The sequence below is a fragment of the Xiphophorus couchianus genome, chromosome 20 (genome assembly GCF_001444195.1).
Source record: "Xiphophorus couchianus chromosome 20, X_couchianus-1.0, whole genome shotgun sequence".
Lineage (NCBI taxonomy): Eukaryota > Metazoa > Chordata > Actinopteri > Cyprinodontiformes > Poeciliidae > Xiphophorus > Xiphophorus couchianus.
This window is the reverse complement of record NC_040247.1, coordinates 1,981,559-2,000,027: the sequence shown is the minus strand read 5'-3', so window position 1 is coordinate 2,000,027 and position 18,469 is coordinate 1,981,559. Positions and strand designations below refer to the sequence as shown.

General features: G+C 37.6%; 2 protein-coding genes across 3 annotated transcripts; one reads left to right on the top strand and one right to left on the bottom strand.

The window, feature by feature from the left end:
- Positions 1–5,237: 5,237 nt before the first annotated feature.
- Positions 5,238–7,197, top strand: LOC114134966 (piggyBac transposable element-derived protein 4-like). Its single transcript, XM_028001868.1, has 2 exons — positions 5,238–5,484; positions 5,577–7,197. The coding sequence occupies exons 1-2, from the start codon at positions 5,322–5,324 to the stop codon at positions 7,097–7,099; spliced, it is 1,686 nt and encodes a 561-aa protein (XP_027857669.1). The 5' UTR covers positions 5,238–5,321; the 3' UTR covers positions 7,100–7,197.
- Positions 7,198–11,549: 4,352 nt separating this feature from the next.
- Positions 11,550–16,419, bottom strand: LOC114134975 (uncharacterized). 2 transcript variants are annotated; one of them, XM_028001880.1, is made up of 11 exons: positions 16,178–16,419; positions 15,368–15,484; positions 15,013–15,162; positions 14,458–14,603; positions 13,960–14,096; positions 13,759–13,852; positions 13,344–13,461; positions 13,005–13,228; positions 12,733–12,904; positions 12,428–12,555; positions 11,550–12,206 (listed from the first exon to the last, which is right to left on the bottom strand). In XM_028001880.1, the coding sequence occupies exons 2-11, from the start codon at positions 15,453–15,455 to the stop codon at positions 12,042–12,044; spliced, it is 1,422 nt and encodes a 473-aa protein (XP_027857681.1). In that variant the 5' UTR covers positions 15,456–15,484; positions 16,178–16,419; the 3' UTR covers positions 11,550–12,041. The 2 variants fall into 2 exon arrangements, with proteins under 2 accessions (XP_027857681.1, XP_027857680.1); XM_028001879.1 differs by having other exon boundaries at positions 15,368–15,456.
- Between the last annotated feature and the right edge of the window lie 2,050 nt (positions 16,420–18,469).

Here is an 18,469-nt window from a genome sequence, read left to right as displayed (position 1 = left end):
CTACAGTGTAAGCACAAAACATAACAGAAACATGGAGATGTGCTTATGGTATAATTACACAAGCAGGCCTTCACACATACAGCCACTCAACCTCATGCAAAGAATCAGTTTACAACTCAAGATCCACAGATCCTAAAACCAGCAAGTCTTCATCAAAACATCTAAACACCCTGGACGATGTTTGTGTTCAGACAAACTTCCACTTTTTAAAAACTCTAAACGCCTGTTTGCCTGAACAGGCATAAAGAAGTCTGAGGACAATTACAGTATACAGCACAGTGACCCCAAACATCTGGCTAGACCTGGAAGTAGAATCATAAAAAAATCCTCTTCTTACCACTGAAGGCTGACTCACTACTTTATACATTTGCAACACAGTTAAAAAGGAAAAAATTTGTCACACCTGTTGGTACCAACATATAAACAGAAGAAGAAATGTGCAAACTTCTAAAATCATAACATGTCATTAATGTATTTACATCAAGTCAACTCAGATACAAAAACACCTTAATAATCTGCTGATGGAAACATACTGTGACCTCTGAGATCCAGGACAGATTTTATTTCTTTTCTCCTTTTCATTTGTCTCTTTGTGGCTTCGTACAGTAAAACCTCTCACTGTTGCTTGCTCTCTCCACACTCTGCACCGCAGGAAGAATGATTTGTTTCTCTTTCTTTTCTCATTTCTCTTCTGCGTGTGCTGGAAAAAGAAAAATGCCACGGAAGACTATTCTCTATTTTTTCTCCTCCTGCTGTCTTTCCTTTTTTTATATTCATATATCTCCAAGAACTCTTAGAAGGAAAAATGTGCTCTGCAAGTTTTTTTTTTCTAAGTGCTGCACAACTTGTATGTTGTGTTGGGGAACAAGAGAAGATTCCTTTATGCTGTGCAATTAAATGCTGCAGTGGCACTGATATGCTGCTCACACAGAGATGTCATTTCTTCCTACAGCAGGAAATGAGAAGCTGCACAGCAGCATGAAAGTGTCGACTGGAAACTTCAGAAGCACCTAAGAGGTGAAACTGAAGATTGTAAAAAGTAACATTTTTCTTTTCAGTTTACTGAATCATACCATGTTACATGTGTCTTTTGCAGATAAAGCAAGTTTTGACATTCAAAATATGAAGTCTAAGTTTAAGAAAAACTGACAATGCATTGAGCCAAATCTTAACCTGCTCAAGAACCATCAGCACCACCAACCTCTGGTGCTGCATCTGCTCTGCGCTCTTCTTCTCTCTGAACACTGATGACTGCATCTCAGTGTCCCACATAACTATGTGAGAGAGCAGTTCCTATAAATCAAAGTCTAACATATTTTAAAAAGACAATAATCTACAGTTAAAGTTTTTAAATTCACCTTTTTGTATTTACCTTTTTCAATTTTAGCCCAAGTGCTACTGTTTCCACTTTTATACTTTTTCATTATTATTAGTTCACTTTGTATTTGAAACCTAAATTATTTAGCACTAACTTATACATACTACACCCAAGAGCAGAGAAGCTGATGTTCTCTCCAAGGCAACAAGAACAAAACCTGGAAGGTTCTGTAGCTTGTTAGTGACACACATTCTGGACAGAACTTTTTTCTTGTGTTTTATCCATCAAATAATCTGATTGGTTAGTGTCAGTATTGGTTACCATGCTGATGATGCCGCAGTGATGCTGAGTTGCTACCTGGAGTAAAAAAATAAATTCCAGATCATGTAAATCCCTTCTCTGAATGTATATTCATTTTGCTTTTTCATGTCTTGACTTGGATGTTTCTAAAGCCAACGTTGTATGATTCTTTATCAATCGTTCATAACACCTAGTTTCATAAATACTTCTACCATGCTTGTCTGTATTGCAGACTCCTAAACTGTCTCAAACCCTCAAACGTCATAATCCACAAAAATAAAGACAGTCTTAGGAATCAGAAATAGAAAATCTCACAGACAAGAAACAAAGAGGGACACAGCAAGAATCCCTCAAAGGAGCACACAAAAGCAATCATCCACATAAAAAGTATGCAGTGATAAATCAATTGTATCGTGTTGGTAACAGCAGAAATCATTCCTGTCGACATCCTTTATTTTCCCTGCTGTCCATACTGATTTCCCAGCTCTGTTGTTGGTCTGTTGTTAAACAGTCTGTGCTGGCAGAAGGCAGAGATGAACTGAGCTGCCAGGAATACAAGTAGCATGTCCAGCCAAGTTGGTTGAAATAAACATGGAGAATGACTTTTACACTCTTGTGCTGTTTTTGCTTTGTAAAATAAATTTTTCTTACCATAAGAACATTATGTCTGTCATAATGGCAAGTATGCCCTAACAAAATTAGGCTAATTACCCAAAGTACAAGCAGCATTTTCACTTATTTAAATATCTATAAAAACTAGTATGTATCTATTTCTTGGAAAAATTAAAATGTCTCATGCAGGATTAAGTTTGCAAGTTCTTTTTTATTTGTGTGCTTGGATGACCAGAGTTTGAATTTCCATCCAGATTTCTTGAAGGAGTCGGGGCAAAGCGTGACGTCATTGTATCTAACTAACACAATAAATAACAAAAATCAGATAACATATATAAATCATATAACAGCATCTGATTTGTGTTTACCAAATACAAACAACTTTTAAAAACTTTTACATTTTTTAGGTAATTTTAATAGAAGATTTGGGGGCATTGCGGAGCAGAAATGGTGCAAGGTAAAGCTTTTTTAATTTTCCAAAAGATTCACATCAGCAGAAGATTATGGTGGATGCTTTGCAGAGGAAAGAATGGAAACAAAAAGCTTAGCAAGTTCTGCTCAGATTGTTTTGAAGAGTCTGCCTTTTTTGGTGCCTTTCAAACATTCTGAAAAAGTCCAAACTTGCTATTCAGTGCAGGGACACCTGCCTGCCTCATTCATTACCCAAAAAGCTACACTGAGCGCCCCAAACAAGGCTGCTGCAATAGAGGATACGGATCATTTAAGAGCAGCCGCTCTATCTGAAGAGAGGAAGCCTGGTGCAGGTGTGCGCACAGAAACAGGTGGAAGCAGAACGGCAAAGTAGAGGCTGAAGTAAAACATTTAGACTGACCGATGACCATTGATTCACCCAACATGACATGAGGTGAAAGTTTTACTCTAATGAGCATCATCAGGGTTATGATGAGGGACAGTCACCATTTTCCACACACATCATTAAAGAGTGAGATGGACTTATGGAAAGAGTGACGGGTGAATAGATGGGTGGAAAAATAACACAGCAGAAGGAATCTTTATCTTTTGATTAATGAACATAATACAGCAATGTTTTCTTTATAAATGTAGCATTTATGGGTCTGTTAAAGAGGCTGGCTGATGAATAAAAGGGAGTTTTTAGTCTAAAAAATTTGGACTTTGAGAGGCTGCAGATTGTAAACCTAGAGGATAACAGAAATGAACTTGATGCAAGAAACAATCCCATTCAATGTAAAGCAAATATGAGCCAGAGTCAGCCTCATTTTAAAGTATTTAACATTAATTGTGACCTATGTAACTTATACAGACACATGCATTTCAAATGATTCTCTTAGACCCTGGCACACCCAAATATGAGCGGAGTAGATGTGACATTATGAATGAAGTAGCATTCTGACCTCATGTTTAAGAAAACCCAACATCCTCAAAAACATTTGGTGTATAGCTTATAAGAGCAAATTCCTCCAACAAGTGGAAATTGTTTTGAGGAGGAGTGATTTGCAGGTTTTGAACAAAGACACTAATGATGTTTGACTAACACTGTGAGGCCAAATCAGAAGAAGAGAAAGAAAATGAAAAAAAAAGAAGAAAGAAAAGAAATAAGTGGAAAGGAAGGGGAAAAAAGAGAAGAAAGAAAGAGAATATGAACAGATTTACAACCAGAAGGAAAAATGGCGGAACGGTAATTGTGCTACACGGACCATAAAGAGGGACGGACAATAATGGCAGCAGCAGAAACCGTCAGTAAACACAAAGCTGTCAGTTGGTGTTACTTTTAAACAGTGATCTACTCATGTACCAAGAGGCGGATACGTCTACAAAGAAGCAGAGAGGCAGCCGGTAAAGTAGAGACTTTATTATTATAAGAATGTATTGCTGGATTGACTACATTCTGTAGTTTCAATATTAGCGGTAGCTTCAATATTAGCGGTAGCTTCAATATTAGCGGTAGCTTAGCCACTGGATCGGCTGCTGGAGAGGCTCATTAACACCCGGATGTCGTTGGTTACTCCAGAATTTAAATATATTGCAGTCATGAAATCTTTTCAATGTTTAGCACATTAATATGTGGTTTTGATAGCTGGAATAATTTTTGCATTGTGATTTTTAACTGATGTATTTGGTGAAATTAACAGTTAAACTGTTTAATTTTAAAATTAAACCTTAATTGAAACCAAGTAATAACTTGAAAGTATTACCAATAAGTAAACATTTTAAATGTAAGTGGTGTATAGCCACACAACACTATAGATTTTAACAAGCAAACGTCAGATAGAAACTTTTACAAAATCTCCTACAGAGTAAACAAAGACAAAGTAATTGTGATACATTCTGGGCTGTTAACTGAGAAAAAACATTTTCTCTTCCAATGTCCACCAGACTTTCTGGTCCATCATGCCAGTCGTCTTATCGAATGTGTTTTGATGTGCCCTTCACCTTTCCATTACCTTGCCACTCAACAGGCTGCTTTCTCGTTTGTTGTCGGTGTGGCCACCACACAAGCTACGATATCGGGTCAAGACAATCCAACATGTTGAATATTGGATATTTGGAGATTGGAGCGGTCCCTGTGTCCTTCTGAGTGGACCAGATCTCTACACATGGCAGGTATATCTTTTAAGATTACCTTAAGAACCATCCTGGTAATCGGGGCGTTTTTAAGATGGTCAGAAGGAGGGAATCTTGCCATGTGAACCAGACATAAAATGCTTCCCATGCTTCTTTTTGTTTTTGTTAACATTGTTAATCTAGCACTAGGATTACCAGGATTTTGAGAAATTCCTATCTCTACCAAGAGGGGCCAGATTGGGTATCTTCCTAGAGCTACCGAGAGAGGGCCAAACTGGGTTATTAGCATCCAAATGTGGCCAAACTGACGACTCTGAATGGTCTAATTAGCATCCCTGTAGATGAGCAGGGGGGAGGAGAGCCAAACTCACTACATCAACTTTCACGCTGATTGTCCTTGGAACAGGATAGAAATTTTGAAAATAACTACTTCTGGTGGTTCCCAGATCTGGGAGACTTTGTACATGCAAATTTGCATGCTGCCTTTTGTGCTGTGGAGTATAAATATCTGGACATTCACTCAGCTTTTTAGTTTGCAAGAATCAAGATGGCGAAGAGGACACAGAAGCTGATGAATGCTGAAGAGGCTTTGGAATTACTTATGCAGAATTCCAAGCCTTGGGATTCAGAAGGAGAAGATATAGATGAAGAAGTCATAGACAAAGAAGACCTAGACGCTCAACCGGATTCGGACTCTGAGCTCTCTTCAGGTTAGTTTTCTCAACCTGCTTATTTTATTTTCCTGACTATTTTGTTATTTAGAAAGAAACAAAAAGTTGATTTGAAATTGTTTTTCTTGCAGATGAGGAGACTCTCCCGCTACCAAAAAAGAGAGCTCGTTCGGGGAGTGAGCCGACAGAGACCACGAAGGATGGTACAGTGTGGCGGCAGGAACAAGTGGGGACACATCTCCATTTCACTCCAATTGAGCCGTACGCCAAAGATGGAGAGCCAAGCGCTAAGGCCAGTCGAAGCATCCGGAGTCGCCTTCAGAGCTTCCTCTGTTTTATTACTCTGGAGATGCTTCGTACCATTCAACAGTGGACCACCCAACATGCAAGTCAGGAGCAGCAGGATTGGTTCATGGATCTCTCGGAACTAATGGCATTTATTTCAGTCATTATCTTGCGGGGGGTGACCAAGGTTCCATCACTATGTGACAGCTGGTCAGCAAACCTGGGAAACCCAATGATCATTTCAACTATGGCCCGAAACCGCTTCCAAAACATCATGCGACACCTACGCTTTGATGACATGTTTACACGCCGTGAGCGAGCGGAGACCAACAGATTCGCTGCAATCTCTGATCTTTGGGAATCGTTTGCCGCTAACTGCATCTCATCCTACAGCCCTGGTCGACACATCACTGTTGATGAACAGCTTTTCCCCACTAAAACCCGCTGCTGTTTCCTTCAATACATAGCAACAAAACCGGACAAGTTTGGCATCAAGTTTTGGGTGGCTTGCGACTTGAAATCAAAGTACATCTGCAATGTCTTCCCATATCTTGGCAAGGACCCCAGTCGTCCCAGCGGGGAGAGACTGTCCGAGACTGTAGTGATGAGGCTGATGGAACCGTTCATGGACAAGGGCAGAACTGTAACCACGGACAATTTCTTCACATCACTGTCACTTGCGCAACGACTGCGTAGCCGGAAAACCACCATCCTCGGCACAGTCAACAAGTGTCGCAGGGAAATTCCACAATCCACTAAACGTAAGGATCGCACTGAATTCACCACTCAGGTGTTTTCAACCTCTGATGCCACGCTGACTGTGTATGTGCCCAAAAGGAAGAAGGTCGTTTACATTCTCAGCAGCATGCACAGCGTGGTTGAGACTGAGGATACCACCAGAAGAAAGCCAAACACCATCAAACAATATAACAAAGCAAAGTGCGGTGTGGATGTGATGGACAAAATGGTGCGGGAGTACAGCGTGCGTGCAGGAACACAGAGGTGGCCAGTTGCCGTGTTCTACAACATGATTGACATGGCAGCACTGAATGCGCATGTGCTGTATCAGGCATGCACTGGGGTGCAGGAGAGACGGGTGGACTTCCTGGTGGAGCTCGCAAAAGAGTTGGCTAACTCTCATGTGAGTGAGAAGAAGGCGTGCAAGGAGCAACTGCTTTGCCAACAACCTGCCACACCCAGCCCAGGCAAAAGGGCGAAGTGCCAAATCAACCGTCGATGCATTAAAAATAGTACAAATAGGAGATGCGTTGACTGCTTCAAATACGCATGTGGCAAATGCAGCAAGCCCATGAACTGGCAGTGCCAGATGTGTGCCGACAGTGCAGACAGTGCACAGAATGAGGGCTGAAATGCCACTGTGCCTATTGCAAATAATTGCGGAATTGTTTTATTTCTTGTATTTTTTTTATTGTTATTAATGACAAAAATAAAAAGCATTCAAACAAATAACAGTTGTTCTTTTGTATATTTTTTTTGTATATCTTCTGTATCCTCTTCTCCATCCTGCTTCTTGCAAACTAAAAAGCCTCTTGACCTCTTGACTTAGACACAAATACATCTGGTACCTGTCTGTAAAATTTCTAATTCTCCATTTAAAATATTAAAAATAATTCATTGTGCTTTTTTGCTAAAATAAAACTAAGCTAAATATAACATATATATAATCTTTATATTATATAAGCAGGGAAATTACTTCGCTTTTGCAGCATAGAGACTATCTACAACTTGAAGTTGTAGATAAAATAAAGAAATAACATGAAATTTAAATTGATTAGCACTAGGAGAGGGCCAGGTTTTCGATTTCTCCCCAGACTGGCTGAAACAGGGCCACAAGACCCTGTCCAAACTGACGACTCTGATGGCTCAAATTAGCCTCCATTCATCCATTCTTCTATTCTTCTATTGTTCTATTGTACATGTGGTCGTTGACCGTCAGGCCAGAAGGTAGGGATGTGAATAGTCCATGTTGGGGGTGGGTATCTATGATACCTACGACTAGTCAGTTTAGTTTTGAAGCATACATGAAGTGTTTTTGGAGAGATGTGACTTTTTGCAGCTGATCCATGATGTTGTGCTGCATTATCCAGGTCATTTTGCCAAATGTACATAGAGTTTGCAAAACATACAATCTGTTTCAAAAAGTATGCAAAGGTTTTTCTAAAAGAAATGAGTAATGTTTCTCTTTGAAATAAAGCTAAGAGGGTATAAAATGACAGTTTAGAAATAAACTAACCAAATTAATTGTGTTGATCCACCTCAAAAAAATCATGCAAAAAGTGTAAGCAAAAGAAATCTGGGAGACTTAGCACATGCAAATTTGCATGCAGCCTTTTGTGCTGTGGAGGATAAATAGGTGACTGCTTCACCTATTTAGTTCACAAGAACTAATGGCATTTATTTCAGTCATAATCTTGCGGGGGGTGACCAAGGTTCCATCACTATGTGACAGCTGGTCAGCAAACCTGGCAAACATGATTGACATGGCAGCACTGAATGCACATGTGCTTTATCAGGCATGCATTGGGGTGCAGGAGAGACGGGTGGACTTCTATTTTACTGTCAGTCCTGCACTTTATATTTTATATTTAGATTTATATTCATATTTTATACTGTATTTTATTTTACTCACAACATTGGAACCTCAAACATTGTCCTGAGCCTGAAGTGTTCAATGACCCTTCTTTTGGAATGCAGAGTTCAGCTTTGCCCCCCTCTTGTGGTGCGTCAGTAATGGCCTTATTTACATAACAAAGGCGCCTCTTCACACCCTCTCTCGGAGGGCCAAACTGGCCCCTCTCTGGTAGCTCTAGGGACAGGGCCAAACTGGCCCCTCTCTGGTACCTGGACGAAGATTCCCATTTTGGGAATCTTTGGTAGTCCTAGTGCTAGTCGCATAAATTTCTTGAACACTTGCGTTTAATTTAAAAATCTCATGGATTTTTATTGCTCTCTTAAATGTCAATGTGTCATAATTAAATAGATTTGGTTTCCTTTATTCCACCTCATAAGCATTTTTATATCTATATGTCTCTTCTCTTGTTTGTCTTGGTTTTGTAACATCCTTTGTTTTTGATGTGTCAAGGAAAACAGCGCAGACCTTGTGTCTTTTTACTGTATAGTTACTTTTTTCAGCTTACTTACTAAGCTTGTGTTTTTGTGAATCGTGGAGTTTGGAGGCATTAATAGTATAAGAGATTTTAGTCCAGGCCAGACAGCGACATTATGGCTTTGGGGAATGTTTAGACCTGTGAAGGATTAACATATGCTGCTTTCATTTTGGACTGTTTTATGCCCCTGCATTTTCACACATTATTACTAAAACACACATTCACACAGAGTCATACACACACTAACACAAGAACAAAGAAAGTTACCAAATGTGTGTTACCGATTGTGTGATTGTGCTGCAGTTTGGTTTCTACAATGAAAGACATTCCCACACATTTGCATCACGCTGGGCTTTTGTATAAACCATAAACATGCAATTACCCACCGACCTCCTGTTGTTGCTTCTGTTTGTTGCATTCATTCGCTGAACTGCTCTGAGAGCTGCAGCGTAGCGCCTTAAATCTGATGATTACATGGGCGCGCAGCAGTTGGAATCATCTTTCATTTTTGTTGACAGTTATTACTGCCCAATTAGTGCATGCACACACAAAGTTAAATTGCATCAAAACTCTGTATACAACAAAATAGCTAGTATTGGTCTTGAAGGGAACTCCAATTGAACCTTTTTCCTCCATTGTCAGGTAATAAGAAAAAAAGGTGCTTCTTATCTATTCCAGTGTGATGAAAAAACATGGTAACTAAGTTTGAAGGATTTGTAGTTGTTTTTTTAAACAGTAACTCCAGTTATGTTTTTAAATGTGTGTTTTAGATTACCTCCTCTTCTGATGGAACCTGTGTATGTATCAAAAAGTATATTGTATTGTATCTATAGTATTGAACTGCATAAGAACAAAGTACATAGAACATCCTTTTCTATTGGCTAACTTTTTCAAAGCAAAGTATTAACTAGCCACCTGGAAAAGAAATCCTAATGCTCTTTGAGTGCTCTCAAGTGGTCAGATTAATCAGAAAGTAACTGACCTTAAGAGACAAGCCTTTAGCATCCTGAGGTAGGTGAAGTCTCGAGATAAAGTGACGTTATTACTGGGTCATTCTTGTGGTTTTTGTTGCTTCTGTAGGAAGAATGCAGATGTTTGGTCTTTATGAGATGTTTGAGTTGTGGTGTTCACATGGTAGAATTTCCTTTTTGATATTGCTGACATTATTTTTAGATTACAATAACATGATCAATAACAGCATAAAAGTATTTTTGTTGTCTTAAGACAACAGTCACTCTAAGTTGTAGAAAATTAAACTTTTCTTTATTATAGAAACAGGATACCTTCCAAATGTCTCGTTACCTTTTCATATCAGGGTCACAAAGGTTCTTTTTTTGTTAAAGCTGCCATCTTGCAGGAGTTTTAAACCTCAAGCAGAAACTAATTGATTTGATTTGCAGCAATCAAGTGAACCACTGCAAGGAAGTGGACAGGCTAAGTGTCTTGGTGCTTTCAGTGCTGCTGGTCAGAATTGTGTGCCAACTTGGAAAAACAAATACGTAGGAAGTTTAATTTTGGTGCAAATTAGGATCTTTGACAAATTTATTTCTCTTACAGTCGATTGTAACAAAATATGAATTATTTTCACAACCCTAAAGGTTTCTACTCTGATGGGTATATTATGACTTATGTGCTCTTATGTAATATTTAAAATTGAGTAAATCTGCAGTACTGGTTCTTTATCAGAAAGGTCTATCTCGGACTAACAACATTTTTGAGCCCGTCACTGAAAGCAACACATTCTCCTGTGTGGATTTTCCATGCAGACCTGAACACAGCATAGCAGCTGGTCGTGGCAGAGGTGCTGCATCGGCAGGTCAATCTGCGAAAGCTTCCATACAAACACAGTGAAAGCTGCTCAGATTTTACAAGGCTAGAGTCACTTTTCAGGGATCTCTGTGCTTTTATGCTCATGTGGTTCATATTTTTGTGTGACAAGGACAAAATGTGACCAATTTCAGTGAAAATCTAACGCTATGTAAGCTGTGTGAGCTTTTTCATGCAGAAGTGAGAACTTTTGGGCGCCTGTTTAAAAATAGAGGTAGTTCGCTTCAAGGCCATGAAAGCATCTAAAAGTGTGTTGAACAGTTTCTTTAAGAGCAATGTCTTTTTGTGTGTGAATACAAACCACTGAAACAAATGTTCCCAAGTATGTTTAGGTTTCTAGCACAAATATCTTAGTACACAGTAAAATTTCCAGATTAAAATGTACTCAATTTGAAAAAAATTTTACTCTAAAAAAGACAACATTTGGTCCCAGTCTAAATAGAGTAAAATTTACTCTCATGGAAGAGTTGAAATTACAGATTAAAATCAACACCATTTAGTGCAAAAATTTTAATCAATGCCAAGAGAATTTACTCCAAGTTGTTTAAAAGAAAAAGTACTCTACCGTATTTTAACTCCAAGTGGAATATAATTTACTCTAAAGGGAATTGCATTCTATTCTAAGTAGAGAAAAATTTTAGTCTATCTAAAAAGAAATTTTACACAAAATAGAATAACATTTTATTCCATATAGTATAAAATTTTACTCCTAATTTAATTTAATTTAATTCCATATTGTGCAGTTAAACATTTAATTAAATTCTAAAACAGTGCCAAATTTAACTTTATTTCACTCACTAAGCAATTTTTTTATAGCTATAATACACAGCTGAGTTTGTAAGAGTACAATGCAAAGACCAGAAATCAGTATTTGAACAGCCATTTTTATTGTTCACAGGAAACAGTATGGAACAATATAAACATTTGCATCTTCATGACTGTATGACACCTGTAAATCAAAAGCTCTGTAACAGTAAAGCTCTTCTACATAAATAACATGAGGTCCGTCTCTTGTATACAAAACTTGAAAAACACTGAAATGCTCATTCAGACACACTGTTTGCAGAGCAAATGTAACAAACAGTAAAGTCCGTGGATAACTTTTAAGTGCTTGATCAGAGAATTAGCATTTGTCTGGTACTTCTTACAAATGAAACAGAACATTGTAACTCAATACTGAAACAATCATAGCAAAACACCTATTTAACGCAGCATCCGAGCCCTCAACTCTGCAACCCTAGGATTCACTTTGGTTGTCTCAACATCTATCTCATAAATGGCCGTCTGCAGAAAGTTGTACACATTGACCAGATTATGATCATATGAAGTGCCGAACACAAAGTGAGCTTTAAAAAGCTAATCAAAACAGGCAAGAGAACCTTGTGATTTACAAGGTATGGCATGTTTGTCAATCACAATGAAGTACTTGTGAATCACGCTCCTCTGAGTCCCTACTGCAAGCAGGTATGGTTGACGGCTTTCTGCGATGCCATCAAGGTGCTCCTGGATGCTGGTTCCTGTCTGTGGCAAAAACAGAATAAAACATGATTAGTCTTGGGTTTCAAAGAAGACAGGGTTCTAATAGATAAGGCAAATTACATTTCAGCATCTTTTAAATGTCACTTGAAATTAAATTTAAGACCAACTTCACAAGAAATACAAATAAATAAATATATATATATAAAAAAGGGAAAAATAGAGAATTTTGATCAACATAAATGTTCCCTTTACTGTAACCTTACCTTGACAAACTTCACAAGATGTTCACTGGCTTGTCTGGCTGAGAGTTTTCCTGGTCTCCTGCGCCCATGAGGTGACGGTGGCAGGAGGTGCACTAGGATCAAAATGGATGACATGTCAATGTCCCATCCTAGAAGAAAAAGTAAAATAAACATAAGTTACCAAAACTTCTTATTTGCAACGATGTTAATACTTCCAGAGTAAGCTTACCAAACACTGAGGGCAGGAGAAGGTGCACTTATATTGAACCAATTCATATAAAATTCTGTTACAGTAAACACTTTCTTTATAAGTCATTGCAACTTACCATTTTCCTCTTCTGTTGTGCCTTCAGCATTGTCAAGAAGGTTCTTAAGGTCATCAGACTGTGTGAGACCACGACTTTGTTTGAGGACTTTCTGCTTGTAGACAGTGGGCCACTTCTCCAGGAACTTTGCAGAGATGGCTTCCCCAAACATCAATGTAAAATCTTGCTCAACCTAGATGAAGTGAAGGTTTTAAAAATCATTTTTGTTAAACTTTCTCACATCCACCTTAACTTAAACTTTGTTGGTTAAACTGAAGTGAAGATAAACATACCAATCCTCCTACGTCCAGGAATCTTGGGAAGTCCAAAAAGATACTAGATGACTTCACTGGGTCATGAATCATCTTCTGGCGATAGTTGAAAGTCTGTTTCATCTTCCTCATAACAGTTCCTTCATCAGCTGTGTGCTTCATCAGCGCAATGGCCTCAGAACACAAGCTATCTGTCATAAGGCAGTCTTCTTCTCTCAAATAGTCTCTATCAGTTGTTGGTCCCCCTAAAAAAATGATATGAATGTGAGACTCCATCTTAGGATTTAATAAATAAAGCTTGGGAACTTATTGTGCAGTTTGGTTGCAGGATGAAATGTGCACAAGTATAAATACATATACCTGTTTGGGTTCGTGACAGTCTGGGGACCTTCTTTTGTCCATTAGAAGCTTCCCTCTGGACAAACTTCAGTCTCCAAGCCAGATACCCACTTCCATCTTCTGCATTATAATAATGCTCCTAAAAGTAGGTGAATGATAAATGTTTTTAAAGCTGTGAAAGCAAAGACAACCGTGAATGCTAGTAGCTGTGATTTACAGATTTTATTTCACATTGTTTGAATTACATAGATAAAATCTCTTCACAATGTTTATGCTTCAAGCTGTAGTAGCCCAACACTGGAACGATGAACTCTACAAAGGTTTAAAAATTGGAAAGTTAAAAACAAGTGGCACAGATGCAGGGCATGCAAAAGAGAAACATTTTCAGTTCTACTCAAACCACAGCCAAGAGGTTGAATTTCTGTTTTGAACTTACATAGCCAAATCTGCTCTTAGGATCAGCCAAGTAAGGGAACAAGGTAATAATACCCTTTGCATAGTCTTCTTTTACACATCTGGAAGGACTTGTCCTATAGAGACACAGCAAAAACTATGAGCATTGTTAAAGGTGTAAAGAACACCTTTAATAAAGGTAATTGTGAGAGGTGCATAGAAAAAATAAATAATTTCAGCATACCCATGTTCACTTGTCATATGCGCAACCAATATCTTGACCATGTCACGCCGTCTGCTGTCTGTTAGGCTTTTTGTCCGCGCATATTCATTGATGATCCTGTCTCCTCCTGGTTTGTTCTTTAGAACATTTTCAATCATCTAAGTGATGGTAAAAATGTAACAAAATATAAATCAATACATCTCCAAAACACCTTACACTAGACAATTACAAATCCTATTTTATTTCACAAAAAAGAGATAGTATAAGAAGAGCTATAATAGTTATTAGTAGAATAGAAAGTTATGTTTAAAAAGCACAAATAAAAACTTCAAGAATTTAAATTTTTGGTGAAGTCCAGAGCCTTCTTTGGTAAGGATCTGGACTAAAATGTGTAAAGATATGCTGACGGAACAAACACAGAAAGTCCTTTTAAGAGAGTAATTTATATAATATATTCAAATTTGTAAAAACTCTATGGAAGTCTGCACCGTAATCTGCATCGTAATCTGCATAGCTTACGTGGGCAAGAGAGGTGTCTTCAGCTCTCTGTCTTGTTGCAGGACTGTGTTGCAATATAATGGTGTCATCGGACTCCACTTCAGTTTCTCCACTGGAACTGGTAAAGGAGCTGCTTGCTGCACAACTTAGCTGATCCATAGGATTATCTAAACATTTTATTGGTAGAGTTAACAGTAGCCAACACACTAAAATTGAGAAAATTGTTTCTCTAACCACATAATTACACTATCAAGAAACCTGATGAGCTCTTCTCACACGAAATAGTATGATACAAACACAGCTAACTCATACACATTTTTCTGTGTTCATTGTAATTAACCACTGAAACACTAGAAATAGGTGAAATTGTTGATGTTAGGATGTTTCCACATGTGTGAAATGGTACAAAGATGAACGCTTTGATGATCTCATCCTAGATTGGTGATATCAAATGGACATCAACATGTCTATACTGCTCTAGAAAGCAATTTATATCCCTATTATCCAGTCAAACCCATAAGAATGACCAAAAATAGTTCACAAAAATAAACAAATGACACTTCAAAAAAAACTTACCTTCTGAATTGAGATTTTGTGCTTCACAAATCTCTAGCACACCAAGGTTCGGACCTTTCAAAAGGAGCTCAAAAACATCCTCATCCACTTCAGTCTTTGAGTCATCAAAGACTTTTAAGTCCAAGGTTGGGATGCTGAACTTTTTTGCAGCTGTGAACATAGCAAATTATTTATTTATTATTATTTGAACATATGTAAATAAAAATTAAAATAAGACATAAAAAGTAAAATTAACTCAAACAAAATAATACATCTGAAAAGTTGGTATAAAGCACCCATTATGACACCATTCCCAAAACATTTTTGAGGAACACAATATATGAAAATGCTGGAAACTTGTTTTGTTAGGACTCACCACATTCCAAAAACGAACTGTAAGTCAGTTGGCCTTCAAAACAGATGTATTTCTGTCGATCTCTGTATTTGACACGCACAGCTTGCATCCTTCATGACATGAAAATAATATTTTTTTCTATAATCACATAAACATACTTATCAAAGTGAATAAAAAATTGAGATAAAAGGTTGAAACCATCATGAGGAAGAAGCACTAGGTGGCTAACAGCTATCCATAATGGGCTAGGCTCTTTACTTGAATTTAGCCAATTACCACAACTAAAACGGAAAAAAAAACATATCAGCTCCATACAACTCGATATAAACGGGGTTTATAGACAAAATAGTAAATCAAAAATGTTTTACTGACAACTTACACAGTTTGCATACAAAGCACAACTTTAATTCTTTTTTTTTTAATCGTTGCTCTACGTTCAAGAAAAGTTACTAGCATAGTCCTCCCGCGCCATTTTCTGGGCGGAATACTGACTCCACATGCTAGCAGAGCTAGCTCCGATAGTACAGCTCGCTCCTCTTTTAAACTCCGTTTCTCAGCTTAAAAATAGCGGCAGCCTTGACTTGTGAAAATAAAATAATGGACGTAGAATTGTACAACACTGATGTTTTTTTCTGCTTACATTGTTGTAAACGGCTAAATTAAGTTAGCTGAAGCACACATGCTAACTAGTTAGCCAACCATGTTAATTCCTCGCTGCACCCCTCCTTCCCCCACTACCATACAGCAGCACGTCATCATAATTAGTCTTAATAATAAAAAAAGTCATAAAACCCCACGTAAAATATATCTACAACCCATTTGGGGACTTACCTGGCACACAGCTAATCGTTGCCTCCGTTTCCACTGCAGGATAACAAGATGGTGGAAGAAACGAAACTTAAGGAACTTCAGTGGCGTGTTCTTGTTTTACTCCGATATAATTTCCTCTATTTTTTTACTCCGATTCTATTGACCAATGGAAATGATTTCACTCTTTAATGTATAAACAGGACTCTTTTAGATGAAAATGATGTTAACTCCGAAAAAATTACTCTCCTATTTTTCCTGTGTACACTTGAAATAAGACAAAACTAACTTACAAGTAACTTTTTACCAAGATAAAAAAGCTTGATTAAGTCAACTACTAGTTCCACTGGCAGATTATTTCAGTTACAACATGCAACATTTTCTTGTTATAAGTGATATGATCTGCCAGTGGAGTCATCCTTTTTATCAATATTTAGGAATAAATTACTTATTCCAAGCTCCTACATGTTTCTGAAAAGTTACTTATAAGTTAGTTTTGTTTTATTTCAATTGTTCTAAGATTTTTGTTCTAGGAACTCGAACAAAACTACTTGATATGATTTGGTATATCTAGTAGAGAAAATACTGTTAGATACTATTACTTAATAATGTAGTTTTCTTCTCTAAATACAACATTTCTCCTTAAATCACCTTTATTAACCCTTATTAGATACTTGTCCTACTGGTCCTTACTCCCATTAATCAGACAGGAAACTGCTTTGACATGCTGCTGCAAGCAACTTTTTTTTTTTTTTTTAGGAAAAATGTAAATTTGGTAAATGCAAAATTCCAATACATCAGTTTCCAGAGTGTTGCTTAATGTGACTACACCTACACAGTTGCCACATCTTCATGCAATGAGAAACTAGACTCTTTTTTTTTTTTGAGAAGCAAAGTCACTACTGTTGGGGTTATTTTTGTAGCTTACTCTGTTTTTGATTACAGGGTCTAGCAGTTTTTTGATGTTGTAGGGTAAGTGTGAAACAGAGAAAGGACTGCTAAAAATAAAACCTATTAGTGTAAGTCAGAGAGGTTGGGTAAAAAGCACGCTTTGATGATTGTCATGAATTAGATTTAGCATCACGGTGACAGCAGAGCCTCTAGTATTGGCATCACTCATTAGAACAGCGCAAGCCTGAACATGGAGGTGTTGTCAGTCTCCAAGTGGAAAAGGCTTTAGCCCACTGTGAAGGGCACTCTTCTGCTTTTATACTGACATGTTGCTGTAGAAGTAGAAAATAACCATTTGGAGGGCTTCTACATCCAGCCTGAAAAGAGTTGGGTCCCATTAAGTCATCTACAGCTAAAACCAAATGTTTACATACTGTATGAGAGGAAACCTTTGTTCAAAATTTCTGACGTAAGAAATCATCAGAAATCGAAAACCTAGTACTTCTAGTGTTAAGAATAAATCTTTCCTGAGTTTGTTCAGCAAGAGTTACATTATTGGCTTTTGCCAAGCAGGTAAAGAAAGTTTTAGTTCTTTACTGATGTGAAATTTTGACATATAAACCTAGCTTATTATGATAACGACAATGAACGGGACATCTCATGCAAAATCCACTTTTTTAACCATTAAATATAGTTTTCTCTGTATTTTTGATTCAATAAGAGTGAAAATGGTTGAATGTCGCCTCTTCTGGTGTTGCATAGATATTAGATTCTGTTTGGGTCATATTTTTCAATCCATTCATGTTTTATCTATTTTCTATTGTAATTTAAACTATTATGTTACAGTATTTGCTGCAGAACGGTAAAGTAACATTATGGACTTCCAGCTAACCAGTTTCACAAATCTGCCTATTTTATTTCTCACACTAATTTTGTAGTCTAAGTTCAAGAATGCTGAAGCGCGAAGTGGATGAGTCAAAATGTTCTGGTGTTACATGTATTAACCCAAACAATTCATTACACCGTTCCCAGCATCAAGTTGCTGAAGAACGTCTTCTTGAAGTGCTTCACTAAAACAAAGAGCTTTTCCCCCTGTGATGTGGGAACATTTCCAAGAAAACTAAACTTTAACCAGGCGTTTTGAAGAGGTTCTCCGCCAGCATCAAGAAGGATTTTCTGAAAAACTTTGTCTAATTGAGCAGTCAGTTCCTTGTGTCTATGAAATGACAGACACAGCAAAGTGGTACACTGTAAACGCTAAAATAGCAGTTAACCCCTTGAGGACGTAACTGTACTGCATCTTTCACATTGTATTATTATATAAACAGTTTTTTGCCGTTTTTGTCTTGCTTTCAGCGACGTTTCTCTGCTGCTAAATAATCACATCTCTGCTGTCAAACTACAACAATGGCCGAATGTTGGAGT

Excerpts from the sequence above, each read along its gene's own strand:
- LOC114134966 (XM_028001868.1), top strand. The coding sequence starts at position 5,322 with ATGGCGAAGAGGACACAGAAGCTGATGAATGCTGAAGAGGCTTTGGAA. Across the intron at positions 5,485-5,576 it reads GGACTCTGAGCTCTCTTCAG|ATGAGGAGACTCTCCCGCTA; the intron begins GTTAGTTTTCTC and ends TTTTTCTTGCAG.
- LOC114134975 (XM_028001880.1), bottom strand. The coding sequence starts at position 15,455 with ATGCAAGCTGTGCGTGTCAAATACAGAGATCGACAGAAATACATCTGT. Across the intron at positions 14,604-15,012 it reads ACAAAATCTCAATTCAGAAG|ATAATCCTATGGATCAGCTA; the intron begins GTAAGTTTTTTT and ends TAAAATGTTTAG. Across the intron at positions 12,556-12,732 it reads CACAACAGAAGAGGAAAATG|GATGGGACATTGACATGTCA; the intron begins GTAAGTTGCAAT and ends TTTTTCTTCTAG.